Below are 24,972 nucleotides of genomic sequence, written 5' to 3' on the forward strand. Positions count from 1 at the left end.
CCTATTGAAACCAGTCTACTGTGCATCGGTACAGTCAGCTTAAAGATGTGTATAGTAAATTTTTGATAGCTAGAATACCAGAAATGTTTGTCAATGCTGTGAGCAAATTGGTTATTGTCATAACATAACTGTTTTTCCTAACTAGCTACAAAAAAGAAAAAAATATTTCACAGTTAATCAAATGACTATTTGATCCTTAACAGTTTTTGATAACTAATCTACGAAAAAGGACATTTGATAAAGTTTATTCCCCACCTTCATTCCTCCAACATTCGTCGTTAGCTAATTATGTTTTATTTTTATACAATTTTGGGATCCTCTTTGGTAAGTGAACAAAGTCCAATGGAGCTCAGCTTCCCGATGTGACTGGGAACCGTAGCAGTGTATTCGAGCTTTGCAAAGCACTGTTGTACTCGAGTGTACCTCTTAGTCGCCACTGCCGTAACCTAATATCTGTGGCGAGTCGTGGTTGCGAACATTGACTCGCCTGGAAGCACTTTCTAAAGTAGGAATATCATGTAAATACACAAATTTGGGTCGTTGCAAGCACATGTAATGTAATATATATTTTTAACCAAGCGCAGTCGAAGTTTGTTATTATGGTACTTTTCGATCCGATATGAAAAATTATTTGTGCACATAACATGTGTACGATGATCAGTCAAAAGGCTGTAGGAAAGGTCTCCAACGGTCCTTGTCTGTGGAGCAGCCTCCATTTGCATTCCATCCTCTGCGATTGATTTTACAGAAAAAAAAACGATTTGTAAAGGGTCGTGTCGTTAGAGCAAGTACTAGCTACATTACAGGGCGAGGCTTCGTTCCCGTGAGAGTTTCGGGATAAATGTAGGTATCCTATGTGTTATTCCAGGTTATATTCTAACTATGTAAATTTCAACAATCGGTAGTATATATAAGTAATAAGTCTAAAAAAGAATCAGTCTCCTGTTTTCGTATTATATTCTGTAGGTAAGCATATCGATCTATTTATTTATCCCCTATATGTCTGTTTTATATACCTAATCAGAAATTTTGAATCATTCTAATTTTATCGCGAATTAAAGACATCTAGCGCACAAAATATGCATTTCGAATTATTGTGGCTATCAGTATGTAATAGATGTCGCTTTTTGTATCATTTAGTCCGTTTCGTTTTACATATTGTTTAACATTCCTTCTCATGGAAGTGATGAATTAAGAATTTTCGCAAATTTCGTTATTTGATGGATCTCTGACTTTATTTTAGGTTTTATCAATGACTAAGTTAATATTTCATGACCTTCAAGAAGTTTATTGGTCAGTTTTTTGTACGCATGCTCCGTTTTATTGATCGAAATCATTTGACATCTGACTTGACACAGAGTAGATGGCGTAGTGAGCGCTTTGCTCGTTTCCGCTGCGCTGACCATTCCTTCCTTTTGTGACATTTTACGAAACGTCCAGCGCGTTTCATTGTGAAAATCACTAAAATAAATCACATTAGGGCATGGTCGGTAAAGTTTTTCGCACGAAAAACCGTGATATAAAATCTGTAATCGTGGTTAAGTTTTTTTGTGCCAAGTGCAACTAAACTATCAAGATTCCGCCGATAATTCAAAGCCTACCCAGTGGGTGGCTTATCTTGGTAAGTTATTACTGTTATCATTAATATATTTCATATTTTAGCCGTATTATTCCAATTTCAGTTATCCATCATCCAAATATCCTGCAAATAGCAACCCCATCTGGTCATATTGTTTTTGAAATTTGATAGTTGCCTTCGTCATATTTCCTGTACAAATTGCCAATTTTCTCACCGATGTACTTTGTATTCAGTTTTTTTTTGGTCGTAATTTTCCATTTGGACTGATAAATAAACCTTGAGTAATAATTTAGCAATTGTGCAAACAAAATGTCTGATTCATGGGTTTGCTGACGATATTTACGTCACCACGCCGAGCAGCACGGTAGATTCGATGTGTAGACCGAGAGCTCCTTACGACATCGCTCTTTTTCTTCTAATATATCCGTCCGTGACACGATACTATTATATTGAAATATATCACACAGTCATATTAGATTATCAAGTCAAGGTATCCAGATAAAAACACACAGTGTTACTATGTGAATTTACATTTAGATTATTTCTGAACCACTTTTTAGTTGTCATGTTATTATTTTCTACCTTCTGCTTATGGCCTTGTGTGGTTTGGTTGGGATACAAGTTAACTTGCCTCTAAAAAGTTTTCTGGGCATTGGGTAAAATGGCACCAGAATTGATCCCCCATATGGTGCCTGCTTTTTGGCATTCCCAACATAATTATAATGAAATAAGGGGATTTGGTTAGGGTTCGGAGTATCAAAAAGTTATAACCTTGGTCATCCTTGAAGGTTTATAAATTAGGTTAGGTTTTAACATCGATTATTATATATTAGACTGACCTCATTCTTAGATATTTCTATATGATTTATTTTTTATTTATCTTAATGCATATGCCTAATAGTTTTAGTTTAGTAAATTTTAAATAATTTCACACTTATTCAATTCAAATGAGTGCAAAGACACTATCAATCTGTATATTATCATCAGTTTGTATATAGTATTTTATAATAGCTAAAATTTTAAATAATAAAAGTTGGCAATTAAAACCAAGAATTTTAAAACCACACTGATAAAGAAATGATAAAGCGTGTTTATTATTATATTGCTTATATATTATATTTGTTTGCATGATACCTATATTTTTGTGATTTTCTTTTTGTTATGAAACACGCTTTCCCATTTCTTTATAGGTCTGAGCTATTACTGCAATGGACAAGAAAAGGGACTCATTTTTCTTGCCTAACAAGAATGGGAAGCAAAAAAAAGATGACAGACAATATCAGAAGATAAAAAGGCAGGATGAATTTCAAAAGAATAGAGAAATAGACGAGGCCATCACTAAGAAAGAAAAATCTAGAGAGGAAAAGAAACCGTTTGATAAGAAAACTTATCGATTAAAGAAATACAGCAAGAAATACAAGCTTGAGCAATGGGAAGAGCAACGCAAGAAAAAGTTATTACGTAATTATTACAAAGATATTAAAAATGAAACGCCAGGTTCTTACAAACCCAAGTCATTCGATGAAGACACAGTTGACTCTGGCCAGGAAGTAGGTAGATTTGTGAGACACCCAGATTTGTTAGACAAAGAAAATAAGTTAGAGAAAAGAAAAGATCCATTTGAAAGGGCTAAAGAGCAATACAGCAAAATCCAACAAGAGAAACTGGAAAAGAAACAGGAGAAAGAGAAGGCAAATGAGGAAAGAAAGCAGAAGTTGCAGGAGTATAAGAAGAAGAAGCAAGACAGGTTTAAGAAATTGAGTAAGAAGACTAAAAAAGGTCAGCCGGTTATGACTGGCCGGTTGGAGTTGCTTTTAGAAAAGATTCAGAAAGGATAATGGTTTTGGCAACAAAAGATAGGCTCAAAGTTGTTTAAAATCATATGTTTTTGCATTTATGTAATGAAATAGAAGCAGTAATGAAGTTTTTGGGGTGTGGTTTATACCCAGCAGTCAGTAGTAACTATAATGCTATTTTTAGTATGTTTTTTTCTCATTCGACCAACATATTTGATAAAAAAAGATAAAATCAAATATTTATTTTTATATTTTATATGTGATTTTAATTTAAAGTGCCTGTTTTCAATTTACATTTGTGAGCACACTATTAAGATCTAAGTACGATTATATGATCAACAATTCTTTTTATCAAAGGAAGAATAGGAAAAGTTAATTTGCTACTTTACTTTTATATTTTTCATAATTTTACATATTGGCTTCCTTATTCAGACTAAATGAGTATAATAAGCCAACCATACAACACATGCTCATTGCACTCGGCGATTACCATTACCAACACAATTCAATGTTTTTTTTTTTCATTATCGTTTCCTATGTGAGTTAGTTGTGTATTAGTTAACAATTAAGATTTTCTCTCCATTTTGTTTCTTTAGTTTGAAATGTTTGTTTTATTGTAAGTTTTCTGATTGAAGAATAAACTTGGATATTATTTTGTGAGTAATTTTTTTAAAATATTTGAATTTTTTATTTAGTTCGGCATTGTTTACTACAATACAACATCAGTACAATTTTTGCTTAACTATTAGACTAACTGTGCAATCTTCTAAAGAGGACACCACATGCACTTTTAAATGTTTCTGTCTAATGGCTTCTTTGGATATAGTCTATGCCCTTCTTCATACATATAGTCTATGTTCCGAGTCTGAATAGATAAAGCATTCCTTGAATACATTATTAAATTAGAGGCTTTTCAACCCATAATTATTTTATTATATGTTTATTTTATGATAAATCAGTGTGATATAAAACAATGCTGCAGTGATTACTGTATTTGATTAATTGTAACATTTTATTGTATAATATAACTTTAGGAAAGTATCGTAATGATGTTGTCTAGACATAAAATCAAGTAAATCTTTATTATGAATATCATTTACATTATAATCTTGTAATACTTCATGAAAATTGTGTGTGCTCAAGATATGACAGGAGGGAAAATTATATATGGCTGTTAAACACAGAAATAATCGATGAAATCTGACCAGTAGTTCCACGTGTTTATTTAATAATTTTTATTGAACAAAATGGCAAAAACTATGTACAGAAGGTGGACTTAACACCATAACTACCAGTCCCATAGATAAAAGAGACCAGTCCATTATTAGACCAAAGACATACAAGATGATGCTTCTCTGAAGTGCACTTCAGATGCATCTAAAAAAGAAAAAAATACAATTAAAACAAGCATACAAATACTGATATTAAAAATGCGCAAGTCTGTCTGTTTCGCTTTCACGTCTAAGTCGCTGCACCTATTTTGATGAAATGAAGTATGCAGGTAGATAAAAGACTCCTGTACAAATGTAAATGTAGGCTACTTTTTTTTTTCAAAAGTCCAACTTCCAAATGACAATAATGGGGTGTGAAAGTTTGAACTAAATAAAGAACAAGATATACATACATATACCTAGGCCCTAATAGGTATTTCAACTCCGCATGGCATGATGGCGGCGTAGAATGATTTGCGACGTTGAAATCACTACTTCGTATTAGTTTTAGTTAATTATAATTAGTTAATTTGTTTATTTACGTCGTCTTACTATTGCTCTCATTCTACCAACTCCGTTAACACCCAGTTTAATTCCTTTCTATGACGCCCAGAATTCGACTACAAGTAAACCATTCGATTTTGAAAACGGCTGTGATTTTACGAGCGTCTGCTTGTTGACCCTGTTTGGGAATTCTGTATTCTAGATTGGGAATAACACACCGATATATAAATAAATGAAAAAATGGACGTCGATTGACTGTAGTATAAAAAATATCACATAGGTGTATTATTGGATTTCATTTATCTCATCCATAGCAACAAAGCTAACGGAACCGGAGATAAAAAATCTAAAATGACGCAACACGTTATCAGCTGATCTGGAATGTCAAGCCATTCGACCTTAGAGCGGGCGCCAGAGTAAAAATCGCGAAGATAACATTAATAAAATAAAATAAAAATATGGCGGCCGCTTTCGATAGTGGACACTGCGGCCAGCCGTGATGGTTGACGTCAGTAGAGGCTCTAATAGAGATGATAAACACAGATGACAAAGTCCCGCGTATTTGTCAAACAAGTGAGACAACTAGACAAAGAAATTGAGATGAGAGATCATGCTTCATAAAGAATGTTGTCGTGCTAGTCTAGGAAAACCATAACCAAACAGAATGGACCATAATTAGATCATAGGAAAGGGCTATTGACTTGGTGTTCATGTCATAGGCGATGGGCTGGCACCGGGTTACTTGAACAAGGATACGGGACACTGGAACAGATATATTAACGACCGGGTCAATCATACCGCAGACGAAGCTACAAGCAACACCTCATTATCATCAACAGCCAGGCATGACCCACTATGCGTGCATATTGCGGATTGGGGCGGGTTTTAACCACTGCATATACCACCGGAACTAAGGGCTTAGCGTGCCTTCTGAAGCACGGAGGAACTCAAGATACATTTTTGGTCACCCATCCAATTACCGACCATTGTGACAGTGTCTTAAATACTGCGCTATTGCTCATATACCTAATAAACAATATTTATAACCTTTTGGGAAGTTCCAGTATGAGAAAATAACATGGAAAAACGGTTTATGATACGGAATAATAAAACAATGCAAACAATATGTATGCACAGTAACGCACACATCAGTGTATATCAGAAAACGTGCGTGACGAACATAGGTATTCAGACATAATTAATTGAAACAGCGAAGAAAATCGATAGTGTAACGTGACTTCGATAACAAAACACTGTTCTGTTTCTCATCTCCCATATTGTCCTGGTCCCTTCCGCCGCCATTTTGCTTACGGGTCCGCTTTCCTCCTCCTTCTGTCCCACTTAGCGCGGTCTTCGACTTTCTGTTATCACTCCGGCCATTGGCATGTGGCACTATGTCATCCATAATGACATAAAGCCAGCTACCTAACAGTAGTAGAGGTAATGCTACTGGATTAAGAGTAATTGGATTACATCTCACATCACTAGACAGCAAATATGAAAAACCAATAAATTTGATAATTAGTTCAGGACCCAATGGTCTGACAAATAGGGATGCCAACGACCGTGCGTAGTGGAGAAGAAAATGTAGGAAAGCAGTATCTACGCTCAAAGGCTGAGTGAGGCAACGGGAAACCCTCGGATGAGAGAAAGAGACGACTAACTTAACTTGTTTACTGTCCCATATCGCATCATTCCATGATCTACGGGTGGTGGAGTCAAACACGTGATAAGTTTATGAATTTGTGTCAGTCCTGATTCTCGTGTCATGCACCTCTTAGTTACTGTTCTGTTTAAGACCCATAATGTCATATAATAATTAATTTTATCTCGCAGCTCGTGGCAACGTATTATCAGTAATATAAAGTTGTAGGTGTAAATGTTTATATATATATACTTACTCTTGCGCGCGGTTCCGTTCATGTCAGAAAGAATCGTGTATGTTTTCCATGCAAATTTTAAGCCCGCATTGCAGCACTTTATTTAATTAGTCTCTGAACTCGTTAGTTCAAATTTTGACAAAAAAGATCCGTGACATATAGTTAAGGCTTTCGTATTCATAATATTAGTATGGATAACGAACAGACTGCCTGAAATCTAATTTAAATCCTTAGATTAATAAAAAGAATTTAAATTTATGAAGAAGATATGAGAGATGAATCTATTTATATCTGTCTATGAATTTAAATCTATGAAGTCCCTTTAAGATCAACATACCGACCATTATGTCATATCAATTAAAATCGTATCATATTATGATGTGTTTGTTAACTCTTACGTATTATTTACCTGACCGATTGTAATGAAATTTGGTACACGGGTAGAAAATAACCTAGAACACCACATAGGGTACTTTTTATTCCCCGAAATTCCCATGGGAGCGTTGCCCCGGGTCACAGCTCTAGGCTATTATGATGAGACAGGAAAAACGACTATCGAGAAAAATATAATATTTATATATGTGACAGTAAAATATAATATTAGGGTGATGTTCGATCGAATACATTATTTATTGACTTTTAAAACATGTCTATACATATAATAAAACTGTACATAATCCTATGTAAATATAAATCACTATCATTTATATCTTCAACAAGTCCTCTGGACATTGTAATATTATATCCATCCTAAAAATGTCGAAACGCAAATAGAATTTGGGACGTCCTAAAAATAATATGTAATGATAATGAAGGCTTCTAACCATTGACCTGGATTTTCTATCTTGGCATCTGTCCTCATTACCGCTTAATCCCTTTATCTTGGGTCGAGGTAGGGGGTCACACACACATGATTATGTGCCGCTAAGAAATTATGTTCTCAGATATTTCCTTCCTAGAGAATTCCCGCAAAATTCCAAAAGGAATTCTCATCAGTTTCATGGGAACGATGTGAAGAAATTACTCGGGAATTCTCTTGAATATTTCCGGATTGTTTCCGTACATACTTAACAATTTCGAGAACAGCACATGACACATAGTAGTCCGAATCCACGAGGAATGTCCTAACTTCCTAACTAATATTATAAATGCGAAAGAAAGTTTGTCTTGAAATTTTGCATACAGTTAGTTTGAAGTATGGAGCAGGATATAGGGTACTTTTAATTCCGGAAAAATGACTGCTTCTGTGTGAAACCACGCGGGCGAAGCCACGGGCAAAAGCTACTTACAAAATAATAACGAAAATAAGTTACCTACCTCTTCACGCTCTATCTACTCAAGTAATCTTCTTGAAATTTTAAAAATAAATGTTCCCGTGTTAAATTTAGAATGTGACGGGAAAAAAATACCTTGCGTATTTTATGATTATAATCTGCGAAGTCGCTGGCAAAAGCTGGTTTCTACGTAAAAAAATCTAGACCAGAAATCGCAATTATAAATGCGAATAGGCAGTCAGTATGTAATATTGGATTTCTATTTAATTAATAATAGGCAGTCAGTATGTAATATTGGACTTCTATTGGATCTTGATCTATGGCGGGCCGGCCCACGCCCCCCGCGGCCCGAACGGTAAACATTGGAAGGTTATCGCTATCGATCCAGGAAAACAGCGCAGGGTTCACGCAAAGTGCACCGTGCAGCGCATATCACGTACCCCCCTCCGCCCCCCACTAGTTGCACTGGAAACATTTACGGACCCTTGCCCCAGTCTAGGCAGAGGAAATTACAGACCTCGTGATATATTTCGTTTCGCTCATACAAGAGAAATGCATATTAGGAATATGCGAGAAGAAACTGGGTAGTATCATCGTTTTCCCGGTTCCTTCTTCACCCGAAAAAAATCAGTGTCCGCTTTCACCCTTAGTAATCAGACCATCGGCACGCATATTCTCATAGGCCCATATTGCGATATAGTTAAGGCATTAGGCATGAAGAAGTCAGCGTTATGATGCTTCCAAAAGTCGAGTCTTCACTCATCGTACTACAAATTGTCAATGACTTCTAATAAAATACACTAGATTCAGAGGTAAACAAATACGTCAATAAATAATGTATGATTGACAAACATCAATAAACGTTGCCCCGTGCCCCAATCACGTTTCGGGTATCACTTGTAAATATTTATCGTCGAACTATATCTCTTCCAAGAGCCATTTGTGTGTGTGTATGATATATAGGACGAGGTTATGTAGTGCGCAGTTTAATTGATTCATAGTTCCTTTTGCCACCACTTAAATTTTAAAAAAATAAGTATTCGAAAAAAGAATTGGTCGATCAATGTTCTACATCAAAGTAAAATTTTATGTTTTTTTTATTTGGCTTTTTAAAATGTGGGAAGGCTCAGGGTAAACGTGAAAATTCGTGCGAAAAAAATACTTTAAAAGTAAATCGTCTTCGGTTATGGCAAAGTGTAATAAAGAGTAGTATGTAGTTATGGTTTAGTTATTTCGTTCACGTGGATTGTAATGTGATAAAATCAAACCTTGATTAGGAACCAATTACTGACTTATTACAACAAAAAGTAAGGTTTACTTTATCGCCCCCAGAGGAGGACTAGAACAATTTATTACTTTTAAATATTTTCATGTTGTTGTGAGTAACCAATAGGCTTTTGGCTAGCAGTGGGTGGGAGGGAGGTTCTATCCATTAAAAAAATAACGAAATACAGGTAAAGCAGCACCAAATCGGACAATGTATGTTGCGGTCTTTGGCCTCTATGAAACAAAAATAAATTAACTACATATGTAATATAAATAAATACTATCGTGGTAACAAAGAAATACTTTGCACACGTATCTAATTAGATTAAATTATCTTTTAAGTAAAACAAAATAAATGCGTATAATATAAATTTATCAGCAGTTTTACATAGTTTGAGAGCACAGTCATCTCGTGGCTTGTGACGTCATCGAAGCGGTTAGCTCTGGATTTGCCACTGACTTGTATAACACTACGCTGGACAGAGCAGTCTCTAAAAATTTTGGATTCCTAGTGTTTGGCCAAAATGCTATGGTCACCTTTAATCACATACAAAGCTTTAGTTCATCTGGGGTAAAGTATTCGCCCAAAGCAAGTGACAGGATAATATTCAACGAGTACGAACTGCAAAAGGAGCGCAGCAGTATCGACCAAAGGTCGATATTCAGTAGGACTCTAATGATTTCCGGGACATTCAGCTTTCACACGGTTTAATATAAGCCCTAGCCTGCCTGCCCTACAGCTTCAGACTAAATGATAAAAGTGGACGTTGCAAACAGATTCGGGAATGAAGTTTAGTCCGTTCCGTAATTACGGTTAATAATCTAAGCAGGTGTTTATTTCTTTTAATCCTTGTATGTTAGGGCACGCAGTAAACAGCACATTAATCTATCCAAAATCATGGCAATTTCGCCGCTTTTGCTGTTCTATGCAGGGTAGGTTGAAGTGCGGTTGACTGTACGCTTGAAACCGTTGACCATTTTTCTTATCTAAACATCGACCTGTTGAGTGCCCACAAATATATTAATTTGTATTCTATCCCTATTATAATTGATCTGAGAGCGAAATCAAAGACATGAAAGACGCTGCGAACCAATCACATTGCGGTGTGGTTGTCGTTGCGTCAATTACACGCTGTGATTGGTTAGCTGCAGCTCAATGTGAATCATAGTCGCCCTACGCACACTACTCTGTCTTTACTACATTGATGTAATAGAGATCAGTGTAGCACAAAATCGAGACCTCCCGTCTTCCCCTCATTACATCAACATTATCTCAAACGAGTACGAACATTATCTCAAATGATAACTGGGCCGTCAAGTAAATCTGACTCCTGATAATAACACGCATAAATACATGACACAGTCGCCATTTTTATCAGTTTGCCGCCACCGGCTGACAAGTGACAGCTCCGCGATCGAAATTCAAATCATATTTTTCGTAAACTTTTTAATTTTTTCTTTGGATCAGTTCGGCTGATCGTCTCCGCGTTGAAGCGCCATCGAGGTTCTTTTTTAGCAACAACCTTGGAGGTTGTTGCTTAGAAGTTCATAAAAGCTTTGAGAATTACGCTATTACGGGTAAGATTTTATATTTTATTCGACATTTTAAAAATAATCATCTTTGCATAACTGCAATGAAAATTATTTTTTAATATAAGTATTTATGTAAATTTTTTACCAAATTATATATTTACTGAGTGATATTTTGTGATCGAAATCCAATAATAATTTATAATTCATGAAAATTACTGTGATCTGAGTGAAAAAGGATAAAAAATATATTAGGGGACGGGTTTCAACGTCAAATATCTATTTTATACAACATTATTTAAATTTCAATGCAGGTGGATTCTGGAAGTTTAAAAAAATAAATCAATACTATGTGTATCTCTAGTAGAAATGCTACAATCATAACTCTTATATGAAAAATAACTAAATAAGCAATCGAATCTTTCAATGATCAATTCGAATTTTATTCGACACACCTTGCAAAATTTGCCACGAGCAAAATATTCCACAATTATTCTATTTAAATGGTATAAAATGATCCTAAAAGTTTTGCAACTGATCAAATATGAATAGTTCACATTAATTTGATATATTGCATTGCCTGTATGTTCGGTTTGACGTCAGTGCTACCACGATTAGTTGATGTATTAGGTTGGACGGGCTGGGCCACAGTCAAGGGAAGTTTCCACTGAAATGTGTAATTTTCGTGGAATGTGATGTATATGGGTTTATCTATGTCTGACTATAAAATGGCTTTGTCTGAAAAATGTACCATCTGTATTTACTAATATTATAAATGTTAAAGTATGTCTGTTACGCTTTCACGGCCAAACCGCCGGACGGATTTTGATGAAATTTTTGATGTTTTAGTCAAACATAGCCTACTTTTTTATATCAACCACCAAATTACTATAATGGGGGTGAAAAATTGTACATTATGAAAATCATGTTTGTTCCGTCTTTGCTGAGAAATTGAGGCCGTCTTTTTCCCGCTAATTAACTATAAATATTTATATGGCAAATGGACATGTTCCAACAAGCCCCTTAAATATTTATTTTATTTTTTATATATGATGTTAAAGCGGCAAAACAGAAATACATCTGATTCATTAAGCACATAATTCACAAATTAATATATTGCTGTATGCAATTGTCCTGAACGATAATTTCAGTCGGAAATGGATTGACATAATGGTCGTAACATGTCAAACTCTCAAGAATTGTTTGTAAAATACTCTTAAGATTCGCAGGAGCAAAAGTTTAATTGTCGCTTCTATTATTTTTAATTGGAACATCCCTTGTTACAAAATACAGCTATGTATACTGCGTCTAACGACGAAATTTGTCGATATAGACAACGGGACGTACAGCTGCTATTACATTGTGTCAGTTTTAGCCTCTCTCTAGATCAGACGATGTGGATATTTAAAAACTAATGGCAATACTAGAAAAATCACTATCCATACTAATATTATAAAGATTTAAGATTTGTTTGTAATGAATAAATTGACAAACTGCGGGACCGACCGAAACTTTCAGGAGTAAGGCTACGTTTTTGTTATAGTTATATCCGAGCGAGGCCGGGGCGGGCCGTTAGTATTATACAACAGCATAGTAAAATATCCATGACCTTGGCCGTGGTCTGGTTGAATCAGTTGGGCGCCTGCGTCCCGCCATTGCGTCACAACTGTTTGGTTTTTTCAAGGTTGTTTCACCGGTGTTGTTATGGCAGATTTCATTATGTAATCATAGTAGAGTTAGAGATTCTTTCCCATCTTTAAATATTATAAAAACGTCCCCATGTCGCGTCTGTGTCTGTATGAACGCAATAAACTCATAAACTACCGCACGGATTTTAGTACTCTTTGCACCATAGATCAACAAAAATTAATATTTTTACCAATAGACGATAGCGCATTGAGGGTAAATAATATTTTAATAAACCATTTTTTTAATTAATGATGCAACAAATGTGACAGGTAATAAAATTAAAAATGATTGGGCTGATTTCGTTCTGACGATAGCATTCGACTTTTCCGATCATCTTACTACAGAATCCAAAAATAGATTTTTCTAGATTAGATAACATGAATAACTGAGAAAATATTTCAATTGAAATATTGCCTATTAGATATTATGTCTACTTGTATTGCTTAAGAAACATACTTAGAAAATATTAAAATTAACAAATGGTTCGCTACAAGAGTCAATTCTAGGTCCAACATATTTATCGGTTTCTAATGTGTAAGAATTGTCGGTCAGTAACTAATTGAAGTAAGTACCCATCTTAACTAATTAGTTTATTTAACTACTTAATTAGGATGTCCTTATCTTTAAATTAATTGTAATGTCAATTAGAATATAGGATAAACAGTAAATATCGACGGATAATTCTTGCACTATATTCCGGTTGATAAAGCCAACGTAATTTTAATTCAATGAATGAATGTTTTAATGAAAATGAGACAAACTATCAGGATAATTATTATGTAAACCAAAATGCATTTTATAAAATATCGGCCTGTCCCAAGTTCGCTCGGGTAAAACAGACAGACAGACAGCGAGAAGCTACTTTGTTTTATACTATGGAGTGATGATTATGTATGAAATGTTCACGAAATTACAAATTTTGGGGTCAGTATACAAAACCCCTCTATTACATAAAGATCTGTTCAATGCCAAAGGAACTATAAATTTACGCGAAATATATTCTATTCTATAGTATAGTACTAAGAAGATACATTTTATTCACAGAAAAATATCCCCTTATGATGTAACCAAATATCACATGATACCTTCATGACGATCGATTTCGTAATAGTGATCGTGGGGAATCAATTTGAATATCAATTGCAAATTTATTATCAGGTTCTGCGCTTGATTTGGTCTTTCTATATAATTTTACTAATTGAATTGTGTCGCTACAGAGTTTTGGGCATTGTTTTTAACTGAAAAGAAATTTTTAGTATGTGATTTTATATGATTTAGTCGCCACTGCTGTACAGAAAAAATCTATTGCGAAACAGATATTAGTCTAAAGACATAGAACGTAGGATTTGTTCTGTTATACAGAATTGCAATCCATTCGAAAGAATTATCATAGCATCAGTCTTACGGCGTAGATGGAGCCAAGAGTTGCGAAACCTTGAATTTCGTACACCATATGATGATGAGCTGTATCATGCAGTGTGTGCTGCAGTGTATGATGAGCTTGTTGGTAGAATTGAGATTAGAGACATGTTGCTAGCCCATCGCCTATTATAATTAGGTCATCGATAAATTGAGTTTCAAGGAGCATATCCAATTGGCATGTAACTCCATAACACGTTTTATCATTGATAATGTCATACTAAGCACTCGAATTCAATTGGTTTGTTTAAAGTTGTGTGTCGGTCTGTAGTGATCGATGTTATTGAATTTACAGTCTGATTAAAGGATAAGAAAAATCTTGTAGAAAGTTATTATTTAAAGCATTGTAGTATGATCTTATTCGAACAGATAAAAAAATGGGACAAGTCTTATTTCATGATGACAATATCGGTTTGTATCAAGATTGGTATCAAGAAACTGTGATCCAATTTCAGTACTTTGAAGTCATGTTTGGGAGAGCGGCGTGTTGCCATGCCATATTTGGAATAGCTCCGTTCTCTTCTGTTGAATCTATCTGGAATTTAACTATCATTCATTTCATTGATGAACTTTTGTTTTTTGTAGAGGAGGAATAAGAATGAGTAAGTTTCTATTAACCTTTCATACATTCACTCTATCTCAATGGAGCGGATGAGAAGTGGTTTTTAATTAATCATTTCGGCTTTTTTCCTCTCATCTAGACAAACCGTCTAACCTGTGCTGATCAACACGTATGACCTGCTACTTTCATGTGCCATCCGGTTCAGGTCGTTTTACTGCTGGATTTTATTTAAAGACTAGATGTTTCCTTCGGCAACTAGCCCTGCATCTATCTGCACATCAAAGTTACCTCAACATGAAAGAACCTACCTTTTACGTGAAAGAACTACAAACAAATTCTATTTCATATAAACAGCAAAAAGTAGCGTGTGTCACTCTCCAACTATCTCCCCAAAAACACTTCAAGAAATCCAATACACCGCTTCGACTAATAGTATGGATAGTAAGTCCTGATGGTTGTGTTGTTGTCAACAGGGAGCACCGGGTGAGTCCGGCGCGACTGTCAGTGCCGGGCGAGACGGAGTAGTGAGGCTCTGTGCCAGGTGCCGCGGGCGGCCCGCGCCGCGCTGCTGGCGCCGCGCGCTCAACGTAGACCCGCCTTGGCTGCGCCGCGCCATCGCCCGCTGACGCCCGCCACACGCCGCCACGTCAGTGTCTAATTTCCTTTTACCCAATATGATAATTGTTAACGTTGTCTTGCACCAGTCCAAGCTGCTTAGAAGGTGTTAGTATCAGAAGGTAAATATATCAGAATGACTAAGTAACATAAAGTAAATATATCGAAAAGAGTTTAAATTCGAAGATACACGCTGTCACATTTCCTTTTAATGAATATGAAAGACAAACTAACAAAACAACAAACAAACGCTTCTAAGCAATTTAAACTGGTGCAAACCAGTCTTAGCTGCTTAGAAGCGAATCGATGCCCATTCTTTCTGCTACATGCGGTACTTTAGGAAAGCACGTAAGCACTCAAACGTGATCAATGATTTATCAAGTAAAATATGCAGTTACAAACGCTCCCACAGCAGACAAAACAGTGATATAACATATATCTGTCTTGTACATATAATAATTATAATGATAGACTTACACAGAACATGCAGGGCCGCCATGTACTGTCGTAACTAAAAATACCATAAAGGTATCTTTGCCGGGGACTTTCACATATATGGAAATCTTTTTTATCTAAGCATAGACTTGATTCTAACTCAGTGTTCGTGTAGCTAACGATGTTGTCTCTCTGTCAACAGCTGACAGTTGTGGACTGACGCTACCTGCCCCCACAAGGGCGCCGACGATACCTGACACCGCCTCCGTTTGCACGAAACTAGCCTCACTGATTGGGAATCGACGCATTCTGGAAAACATGAAGGTTTGTCACTCTCTCTCTCGCATGTTTCTCGTGACTTTGGCCTCACGTAACCTCACTGATACATAATAATTAATGATGAAATTTTGAAGATCGTCCGCTTGCTTGACTTTGACCCTTTTTGGAATGTTGTTGTTACCAAGAGGTAAAGAGGCCCGTGAAGACACGGCCAAGACTGTTGTTATCTCTTAGTCGCACACCCCTGCCGCACATACCCTTGTATGTGCGGCCGAGGTAGAACGTGGGACTTACGCGCGTTCATCTCCAAGGCGATTTTATATCAAACCGGCTAAAAATAAAAGGAAAGAAAACATTATCACTACGTAGTATAAACAAAGTCGCTTGCCGCTGTCTGTCCCTATGTAACTACGCAACGGATTTTGATACGGGTTTTTCAAATATATTGTATGATTCCTAGTTTTTACAGCGGTGAAATACAGCTAAAAAAGAAACACGTGGCCAAAATGAGATTTCTATAACAAAACTCGAAAATAAAATTCCTTCCAGGTTGTAGATGAAGAACGCATCCGCGTGATGGAGGGCCCCTGGAGCCCTACGGACGTGATCCGCCAGATCGTGGAGGAGGGCTCGCAGGAGGACCCCTTCTACGTGATGGACCTCGGCGAGGTGGTCGCGAGGTACCACCGCTGGAAGGAGCTCATGCCCAGGGTCGAGCCCTTCTACGGTCAGTACCGCTGTCGTGAAACAAAAACTGCTGTTCGATTATTATCACTATATTAGTATTAGACAAAGTCGCTTTCCGCTGTATGCATAGATCTTTAAAACAACGCAACGGATTTTGATGCGTGTTTTTGACCGAGCAAATCAACTTGGGGCAAAAATACATCTTTTGTATGTAGGTACGTTTGTAACGCGATAACTTTCGAACCGTTGGTTCGATTTTGATGATATTTTAAAGGTATGTAGGATATGCCAATAGAATTTTTAAGTTGGTGGGGCAACAAAAGCGGTTAAGTCGTTTTTGAAATATTCACAAATTTGTAAAAATGTATATTGTTTGCGAGGTTCCAAGTTCGCGGCGAACAACTGGTATAAAATGCCTAACTGGAAATGTATGGAATCTGCTGATTTTATCACGATTCCGTGATGGCTCTGTATATTTATGCATCTAAATGTTTTGCAGCGGTGAAATGCAACGACGAGAAGTTACTGCTGACGACGCTGGCCGCGCTGGGCGCCGGCTTCGACTGCGCGTCCAAGGCGGAGATTGAGCTCGTCACCTCCATCGGAGTCAAACCCGAGTGAGTCTGACCGTCATATAGCGGCAATTGGTCTTTATTCTGTTTCATATAAGTAAAAATTTCTTTTAGTCTATATCTCATTGGAACTAGCAAATTTTGTCAGTTAAATAATTATTTATTATTATGAAAATAATATTTCTTTGAACATAATACCTATTTCTAAGAAACACAACTTTTAGTTTCCAAATTAAAACAAAAATGCCGATATCGATATCAAATTATTTAGCTATAAATGAACAATTAATAATACACGGATATTGATTGCAATTGGATAACATTATTTATTTATGATAATAACTACACACGATACTAACAGTTGCCCAGCCAAAGTACATAGTTACTAATGTTGCGACTAGCAACATTAAATTTAATTTTAATACTGGCAACATTGTATGTATAATTTTTTCTCTCTTCCTGTGTGTGCCAAAATAAAAGCATCGTCTAACTAAAGCCTGCAATTTAATTATATAATTGTCCTAAACGACGAACCTAAGTACCACAAATACAGTCCACTAACAAAAGGAACAACTACACAAAAACATAGCACATATTAATCGTAATTATAAAGTTACTGAAACAATTTTCCTGCGACTCATTTTTTACTTTATGCATTCAATCTTACTAATATTATAAATGCGAAAGTTTGTGAGGACGTATGTGTGTATATTTATCACTCTCATGCATAATCTTTAACGCAAAATCTCTGAAACACGGTACAATTCCGAAATTCCCACTGGAGCGAAGCCCCGGGGTACAGTTAGTAATATATGGTTATATATAGTAATGAAAAATTGGCTCAATACTAATAATAGTGTATCTCCCGCCCTAGCCGCATAATATTCGCGAATCCCGCGAAGCTGTCGTCCCACATCCGCTACGCCAGCAGCGTGCGCGTGCGCACCATGACCTTCGACTCCGAGACCGAGCTGCTGAAGATCAAGCAGCACATGCCCACTGCCCAGTGAGTACTATTTGTATGTGTGTGTCTCCCGCCCTCATCCGCTACACAAAGCAAAGGCACATGGAATTGTGGATACGAACGAATCGGATTGGATGGTACCTGGATCAAAGGTTGTCTATAGCTATTCAGGTTATATGGGCACCAATGAGCCAGATAGGTTTCGGATTTTTGACTGATTTTTCATATATTTTTTATACAATTGTTATTTTTACCACTATTTAATATTAGGCTACAAAAAAGGCATATTTAAACGAATTTTGTAGCATGGCATGCAAAATTCCAGTTTAAAAAGAGTCTAAATTTATTTTTTTTAAATATTTACTAATTCAAAGATTAGTCAAAATTAAAACAGTTTAAAATTATTTTTATTTAAACTCTTCATAAAACTGTTAACTGAAAGTGCAGTGATTAACATTTCTCATGATAAGTTGTCAAATATGTGTTCATATTCTACGCATATTTGACGACCTCGGTGGCGCAGTGCTTGCCTCTGAACCGAGAGGTCCCGGTTTCGATCCCCGGTCGGGTTATGATAGAAAATTTGTTATAAAATATAGTATCGTTGTGTTAGTATCCCATAATTAACATTAATTAGTGATATTGCAGGCTGTTGATCCGCATCCGCTGCGACGCTGCGTCGGCGCAGTGTCCGCTGGGCCTGAAGTTCGGCTGCGACGCCGCGCTGGAGGCGCCGCGGCTGCTCAAGCTGGCCGCTGTGCTCGGGCTGGAGGTGAACACTGTTTATTTATTACATCCATCGGAATCATTGATTACAATCATGATCATAAAATACGCAAGGTATTTTTTTCCCGTCAAATTCTAAGTTTAATAACACCGATTCTGAACACACAGGAACATTTATTTTTTCTCCATACTTCAAACTATATGTATTCAAAATTTCAAGAAGTTTACTTGATAGTAGATAGAGCGTGAAGAGGTAGGTAACTTATTTTCGTTTTTATTTTGTAACTGGCTTTTGCCTGTGGCTTCGCCTGCGTGGTTTCCCACAGGAGCAGTTATTTTTCCGGGATGGACGTCCTTCTCCATACTTCAAACTACATGTATGGAAAATTTCAAAAAGATTAGTTGAGTAGAGCGTGAAGTGGGTAACAAACAAACAAACGCTGGGGTACTTAGGATAAGGGGTGGTACTCACGAGTGCTTCGAACGCTGCGGCCACGAAGTAATTTTTTTTTTTTAATTTTAACAATATTAATAATTAGCTTTACTAATAATAATTAGCTTTATAAATGACTACATGTCGCCCGGGGCTTCGCTCCCGTGGGAATTTTGAGACAAAATTTAGCCTATAGCAATCTTGGATAATGTACCTTTGTAATGCTGAAAGAATTTTTGAAATCGGTTCGGTAGTTTCGCAGATTACCCGCCTCAAACATACAAACTCACAAACGCTCATCTCTTTATAATAATAGTATAGATTGATTTTGGAAATTATTCATTCCTCAAGAAAATTGACGGATCGTAATGACAGCGGATGACGGCGGATGTTAGTTGGTGATGAACAGTTGACCACATGGAATTCTGTGTTAGGTGATCGGTGTGTCGTTCCACGTGGGCTCCGGCGCCGCGGAGACGGCGGTGTACTCGCGCGCCATACAGCTGGCGAAGGCGCTGTTCCTGTTCGGGGGCTCCGTGGGGCTCCGCATGCAGCTGCTGGACATCGGCGGCGGCTTCCCGGGGCACAGCGGCTCCAGCATCGACGAGGTATATTCATTTTATTTTTTACTCTTTATCAATCATAACCTGTTTTGATATACTTTTGACTATGTACATTATGTACTTTTATATAAGTATTATGAGAAAAAAACTTAGTAAGAAACAATAATGGTAAGCCCTTCCGGCATGATAGGGACCAACACTGTTCAAATGAGTTTCTTTCGGCATTTCTTCTCAGAAATGGTCATTCAGAAATGCTAGTAGTTTGTAGCTTTTGAGAAATAACTATTTAATATAAAAATTGATGTGAAAAAGTGCCTGTGAAGGTCTAATTTCTGAATAAATGATTTGAATTCAAGTAGCTAATTATTTATTTGTTGTAATGATTTGTTTTTGAAGTGAAAACTGACGTGAAAACGTTGTGCACTTTTTGTGATGGGTAGAAATAGGACAGGTGGCCCTGATCGAAAATTCGTAAGATTTAAAAAAATATTTCGTCATTAGAAAGGTACATTATCTAAGATTTTATATATTTATCTAAGATGCTGTACATTATTTTTTATTTCAAATTTCACTCAGGAGCGAAGCCCCGGGCAACATCTAGTAAATTATATTAACGGGGCTTAAAAAAGGTTCATGCTAAATTCCGTTAATATAATTTACCAGCTACGCCCCGAGGCTTCGCTCCCGTAAGAATTTTGAAATAAAATATAGCCTATAGGAATCTCGAATAATATTCTAATATACCTTTCTAATGGTGGAAGAATTTTTGGAAATCGGTTCGGTATTTTCGGAGATTACCCGCTCATGAAACATAACAATCCCCGGCGCCAGGTGGCACGCGTGATCAACAGCGCGCTGGAGTGTCAGTTCCCGGAGCGCGGGCCCGGCGTGCGCGTGGTGGCGGAGCCCGGCCGCTACTTCGCTGCGGCCGCCTACACGCTCGCCACCATGGTGCACGCCAAGCGGGAGGTTAGTGTTGCATCTTTCATCATCAGAAATGTTCATTCCACTAATATTACAACTGCCGTTTTTCCGATATCAAAGTATATGTCCTTTTCCATACTTCACTCGATGTTGCCCGGGGATTCGCTCCCGTGGGAATTTAAAATATAGCCTATAGCAATCTTGTATAATGTACCATTGTTATGGTGAAAGAATTTTTGAAATCGGTTCGATACATTCGGTGATTACCCGCCTCAAACATACAAACTCACAAACGCTTACCTCTTTATAATGATAGTATACTTAGATTAACTTTCATTGGCGGCTTCGCCCACGTTAATTTCCCAAGGAAACTGTCGTTTTTCCGGTATCAAAGTATATGTCCTTTTCCATACATCGTATTATATGTATGCAATTTTTTTTACCGAAACCAAAGCCAAATATTCGGTCGGACACTAGTAATAACACAAGATTGGACCAATAGGAAAAGGCTCAAGCAGACTTTGAGGCTTTTTCCCAGCAGTGGGACACATGACTACTCGTAATAATCTATATACTTACATATTATAAAACACAGTCCTCTACCGCGTCTATCTGTTCGCGATAAACTCAAAATCTACTGCACGGATTTTCATGCGGTTTTAACCCATTGGTCGGTTTTCACAGGTTATATAAGTTATATATTTATATATATTTCACATGTTATATACTAATAAATCTTATCTGCGTAAATCACCACAATCGTGATCACAAACATGCTAAGTTTCAATAAGATTATTTGAGTAAGTAAACCACAGACTAACACCCTCCGATTTAAGGGACCACAGAAAGGGATGCAGGTATTTAAAAGAAAGAGATGTAGGACCACCTTCCTTTTCTATTAAATACGTGCATTTCCTTCTATAGATCCTAGATTGCCCTAAGCCTGTCTAACATTAATAACGTACAATAAAATAACATAGCAATAACATACAATGTTAATTAACGCAGGTGATATCGAAGGAGGGCGACGATGACTCGCACACGATGTACTTTGTGAACGACGGAGTCTATGGCTCCTTCAACTGCGTGCTCTATGACCATCAGCAAGTCGCCTGCGAACTTCTGCAGGTTAGTTTACCAAACAAACATACATATAAATTATATTGTAATAAGTATTGTAAAACAGATCACAGTAATGGCTTTTCTAAAATAAATGTTCAGTACTTTAATTAGGTAATTTACTTCGTTGTATGTAATTATTTATTAGTTAATTTATATATGTTTTTATGTTTGTAGAATAGAAAATTTAAAAAGAAATTATATTGATATTATAATATTATTAATTGACCTATTCACGCGTTTATTGTGACAATATTTCTGTTGTATTAATTAGTGTAATAAAATATATATATTTATTATTATTATTTAAATAAATAATTTCCTCTACAGCCGTCCTCCGAACCGGCTGTGCCGTCGTCAGTGTGGGGCCCGTCGTGCGACGGTCTGGACTGCATCCTCCCCCGCACGCCTCTGCCCCCCCTCGCGACGGGCAGCTGGCTGCTGTGGCGCGACATGGGCGCCTACACCATCCCCGTCGCTTCGCCCTTCAACGGGTTCCCCGTGCCCAGGGTCCGCGCCGTGGTCGACCACCGCCTGTGGTCAGTTCTCACTCGATACTTACTAACCCATACTATTATTTTAAAGAGAACATTTGTATTTTATAGGCCGATAGTACTAGATAAAAATATGACATAGACACAGGGGTCATGTCCTTTTCACAGTTCGTAGTCAACAAAAATATATCATTACTATTATCATCATCGTCATATCGAGTGTGTCATTGCTAACACTGGTGTCAGGTTTTAACAAATCTCCTAAATATAATCTGCCCAACAATGTGATGGCTCTAAAGAAATCAATAAAAATAATAATATGCTAAAGTATTAACCGACAAATTATTTCCAGGTCTGTCCTCCGCGACCTATGGCCGCTTACGGAGTCCCACTTCGTAGTCGGGTCGACGATGCGAGGCCCGCAGTCCCCGCCCCCCGCAGCGCCCGCTAGCCCCGCCCCCGCCCCCGCCCCCGCCCCCGCTAGCCCCGCCCCCGCCAGCCCCGCCCTGCTGGAGTCGCTGGAGCCGCACTCGCATCTCCGCACTGCGGTGTTCGTGGAGTGCGCGCTCAAGTGACCGCCAGCGGCTTGAACGCCTCGTGGAAAATGCGCGATTTGATTTGTATTTTCTACAAGTCACGTCAAGTGACCCCAAATTGTGGCAAGTGTTTCAAATACAACATATGCAATAGTTATGAGTGTTGAAACTATGCGATGACTAAACTGAAAATTTTGAAAATTATCTTGTGAAGACCTAAAGCTGTAATGAGCGAAACTGATGTGTTGTCTGTAAATTCTGTGGGTTGAAAATAAGAGGTAAAAATCATTTAACTACAGCCTGTCAAGAAAGTGAAGAAACGAGACGACTGTCTCGTGTTGGCTGGCGACACTGGTTTATCGACCAATCTTGACCATTATATTAGTTATTGCGAAGGCAAAAAAAATGTTGAAAATCGGTTTTCTTCATTTTCTTTGACAATAGACTGTCATAATCATTGATTGTTGATTGAAATATAAAAGTGCATGGAAACCATTGGCATGTTCTGGATAATATAATAATGTTAACCAGCACGCCGACCACCTGTTCTAATATACACAATGAAATGCTTTTCTCAAAATGTAAGGAATTTAACATAGAATATACAGAATGCAATTTTGGGGAAAGTTGAGATATTTTGTGGAGGATATGTTATCATACGCGCATTTTTCTCGCGAGTTTCAATTATTAACAATCAAGACTTGAAGAAGACAGAAGATTTTGATTATTCTGTTGTGTTATAAAAATGTCTAGATTGTTAATTTTTTTTGTGGACGTATTCCCATACAAAGTGATTTGAAGAATGAATATTATTTGTGAGTAAATGTATTTAATCTAATAAATAATTACGTATACATTTATTGTATGGGAATATGTTTCATTTGACTTATGTTTTTTTATACAATTTTGACTTTGTTTCTTTATATTGATTGAGAAATTATTATTTTTTATATACTAGACAATTATTAACAATTTTTGTAAAACAATGATTTTAACTATTTCATGTGCTAATAGAAAATAATTCATTATGGACTTTGCAATGTTAAACTTTTATATATTGTATATCTTTGAGTAGATATGTGTAATTTTATAGAATTTTCTCCGCTACTAACAGAATATCATGTTTTTTGTAATGAACCAATTAAGTTGGTTTTAAGCCTTATTACATTGTGCATAAGGTCTCTAATGGCACCACATCTGCGTTTAAATGAACTGCCGAATTGTATTTACTTGAATCATTTCACATGATCATAAAGCTCGTGTCTAGAGTAGCGTACATTCCTTTGTGTAAAACTATCGATGTAAAGGATTTCTCAATGTATCACTAGATGGGTTTCGCGGAATATTTGTAGCAAATGCTTTTCGAATACATTTATTGGATGTACTTTTTGTTTTTTTTTTTCTCTGATTCCTGGCAATAGCCATACTTTTGACATACACAAAATACTCTATGAAAACTCTTAATTTCTAGATAATTGAAAAAATATATGAATTGCGAAATTCTAAAAGAATAGGCATAGAATTAGTAGGTACTCCAGAGTACTAGGTACATACTTCTCACCACTTCTAGTAAAGCAGCTAGGATAATGGGAATAGGATAATGGATATAGGTATTAAAAACATGTACAATCAAAATCAAAATATTAACTCTCCTCTCTTAACTAAAAATTAACTCTTTCCTAAAGGTTTAAGAAAGAGTTAATTTTTAGTTGTCGTTATGCGAAGTTTGCATTTCGAGAAGTTCGCATTTTGAGCAGCTGGTATTTCGAGAAGTAGGCAATATGATAAGTTGTCAATTCGCGAGCGGTTGGCATTTTAGGAAGTTGGCATTATGAGCTGCTACGTAAAAAATCACTTTACCTGGGTCATGCTGTCTAGTCTAGTAGTATATGGGTTTATCTAGTCTAGACACAGA

The 24,972-nt window shown here is 36.7% G+C and overlaps 2 protein-coding genes across 3 annotated transcripts; both read left to right on the plus strand.

Annotated features, from left to right (window-relative positions):
* Positions 1-1,344: 1,344 nt before the first annotated feature.
* Positions 1,345-4,035, plus strand: LOC128679960 (uncharacterized protein). Its single transcript, XM_053762518.1, has 2 exons — positions 1,345-1,621; positions 2,770-4,035. Exon 2 carries the CDS (start codon positions 2,788-2,790, stop codon positions 3,415-3,417), a length of 630 nt encoding a protein of 209 aa, XP_053618493.1. The 5' UTR covers positions 1,345-1,621; positions 2,770-2,787; the 3' UTR covers positions 3,418-4,035.
* LOC128679957 (ornithine decarboxylase 1-like) lies at positions 3,895-24,441 on the plus strand. 2 transcript variants are annotated; one of them, XM_053762511.1, is made up of 12 exons: positions 3,895-4,031; positions 15,184-15,356; positions 15,963-16,084; positions 16,589-16,766; positions 17,226-17,343; positions 18,173-18,304; positions 18,911-19,034; positions 19,856-20,029; positions 20,816-20,953; positions 21,917-22,036; positions 22,358-22,566; positions 22,874-24,441. In XM_053762511.1, exons 3-12 carry the CDS (start codon positions 16,079-16,081, stop codon positions 23,094-23,096), a joined length of 1,422 nt encoding a protein of 473 aa, XP_053618486.1. In that variant the 5' UTR covers positions 3,895-4,031; positions 15,184-15,356; positions 15,963-16,078; the 3' UTR covers positions 23,097-24,441. The 2 variants fall into 2 exon arrangements, with proteins under 2 accessions (XP_053618486.1, XP_053618485.1); XM_053762510.2 differs by lacking the exon at positions 3,895-4,031 and adding an exon at positions 10,886-11,088.
* Positions 24,442-24,972: the final 531 nt, after the last annotated feature.

The sequence above is a fragment of the Plodia interpunctella genome, chromosome 22, assembly GCF_027563975.2.
Source record: "Plodia interpunctella isolate USDA-ARS_2022_Savannah chromosome 22, ilPloInte3.2, whole genome shotgun sequence".
NCBI classification, from domain to species: domain Eukaryota; kingdom Metazoa; phylum Arthropoda; class Insecta; order Lepidoptera; family Pyralidae; genus Plodia; species Plodia interpunctella.

What these genes read in the sequence shown, in the direction of transcription:
- LOC128679957 (XM_053762511.1), top strand. An exon ending in TCCATCGGAGTCAAACCCGA is followed by an intron (nt 17,344 to 18,172) that starts GTGAGTCTGACC and finishes CTCCCGCCCTAG; the next exon opens with CCGCATAATATTCGCGAATC. An exon ending in TCGCCTGCGAACTTCTGCAG is followed by an intron (nt 22,037 to 22,357) that starts GTTAGTTTACCA and finishes TTTCCTCTACAG; the next exon opens with CCGTCCTCCGAACCGGCTGT.
- LOC128679960 (XM_053762518.1), top strand. Translation starts at nt 2,788, where the DNA reads ATGGACAAGAAAAGGGACTCATTTTTCTTGCCTAACAAGAATGGGAAG.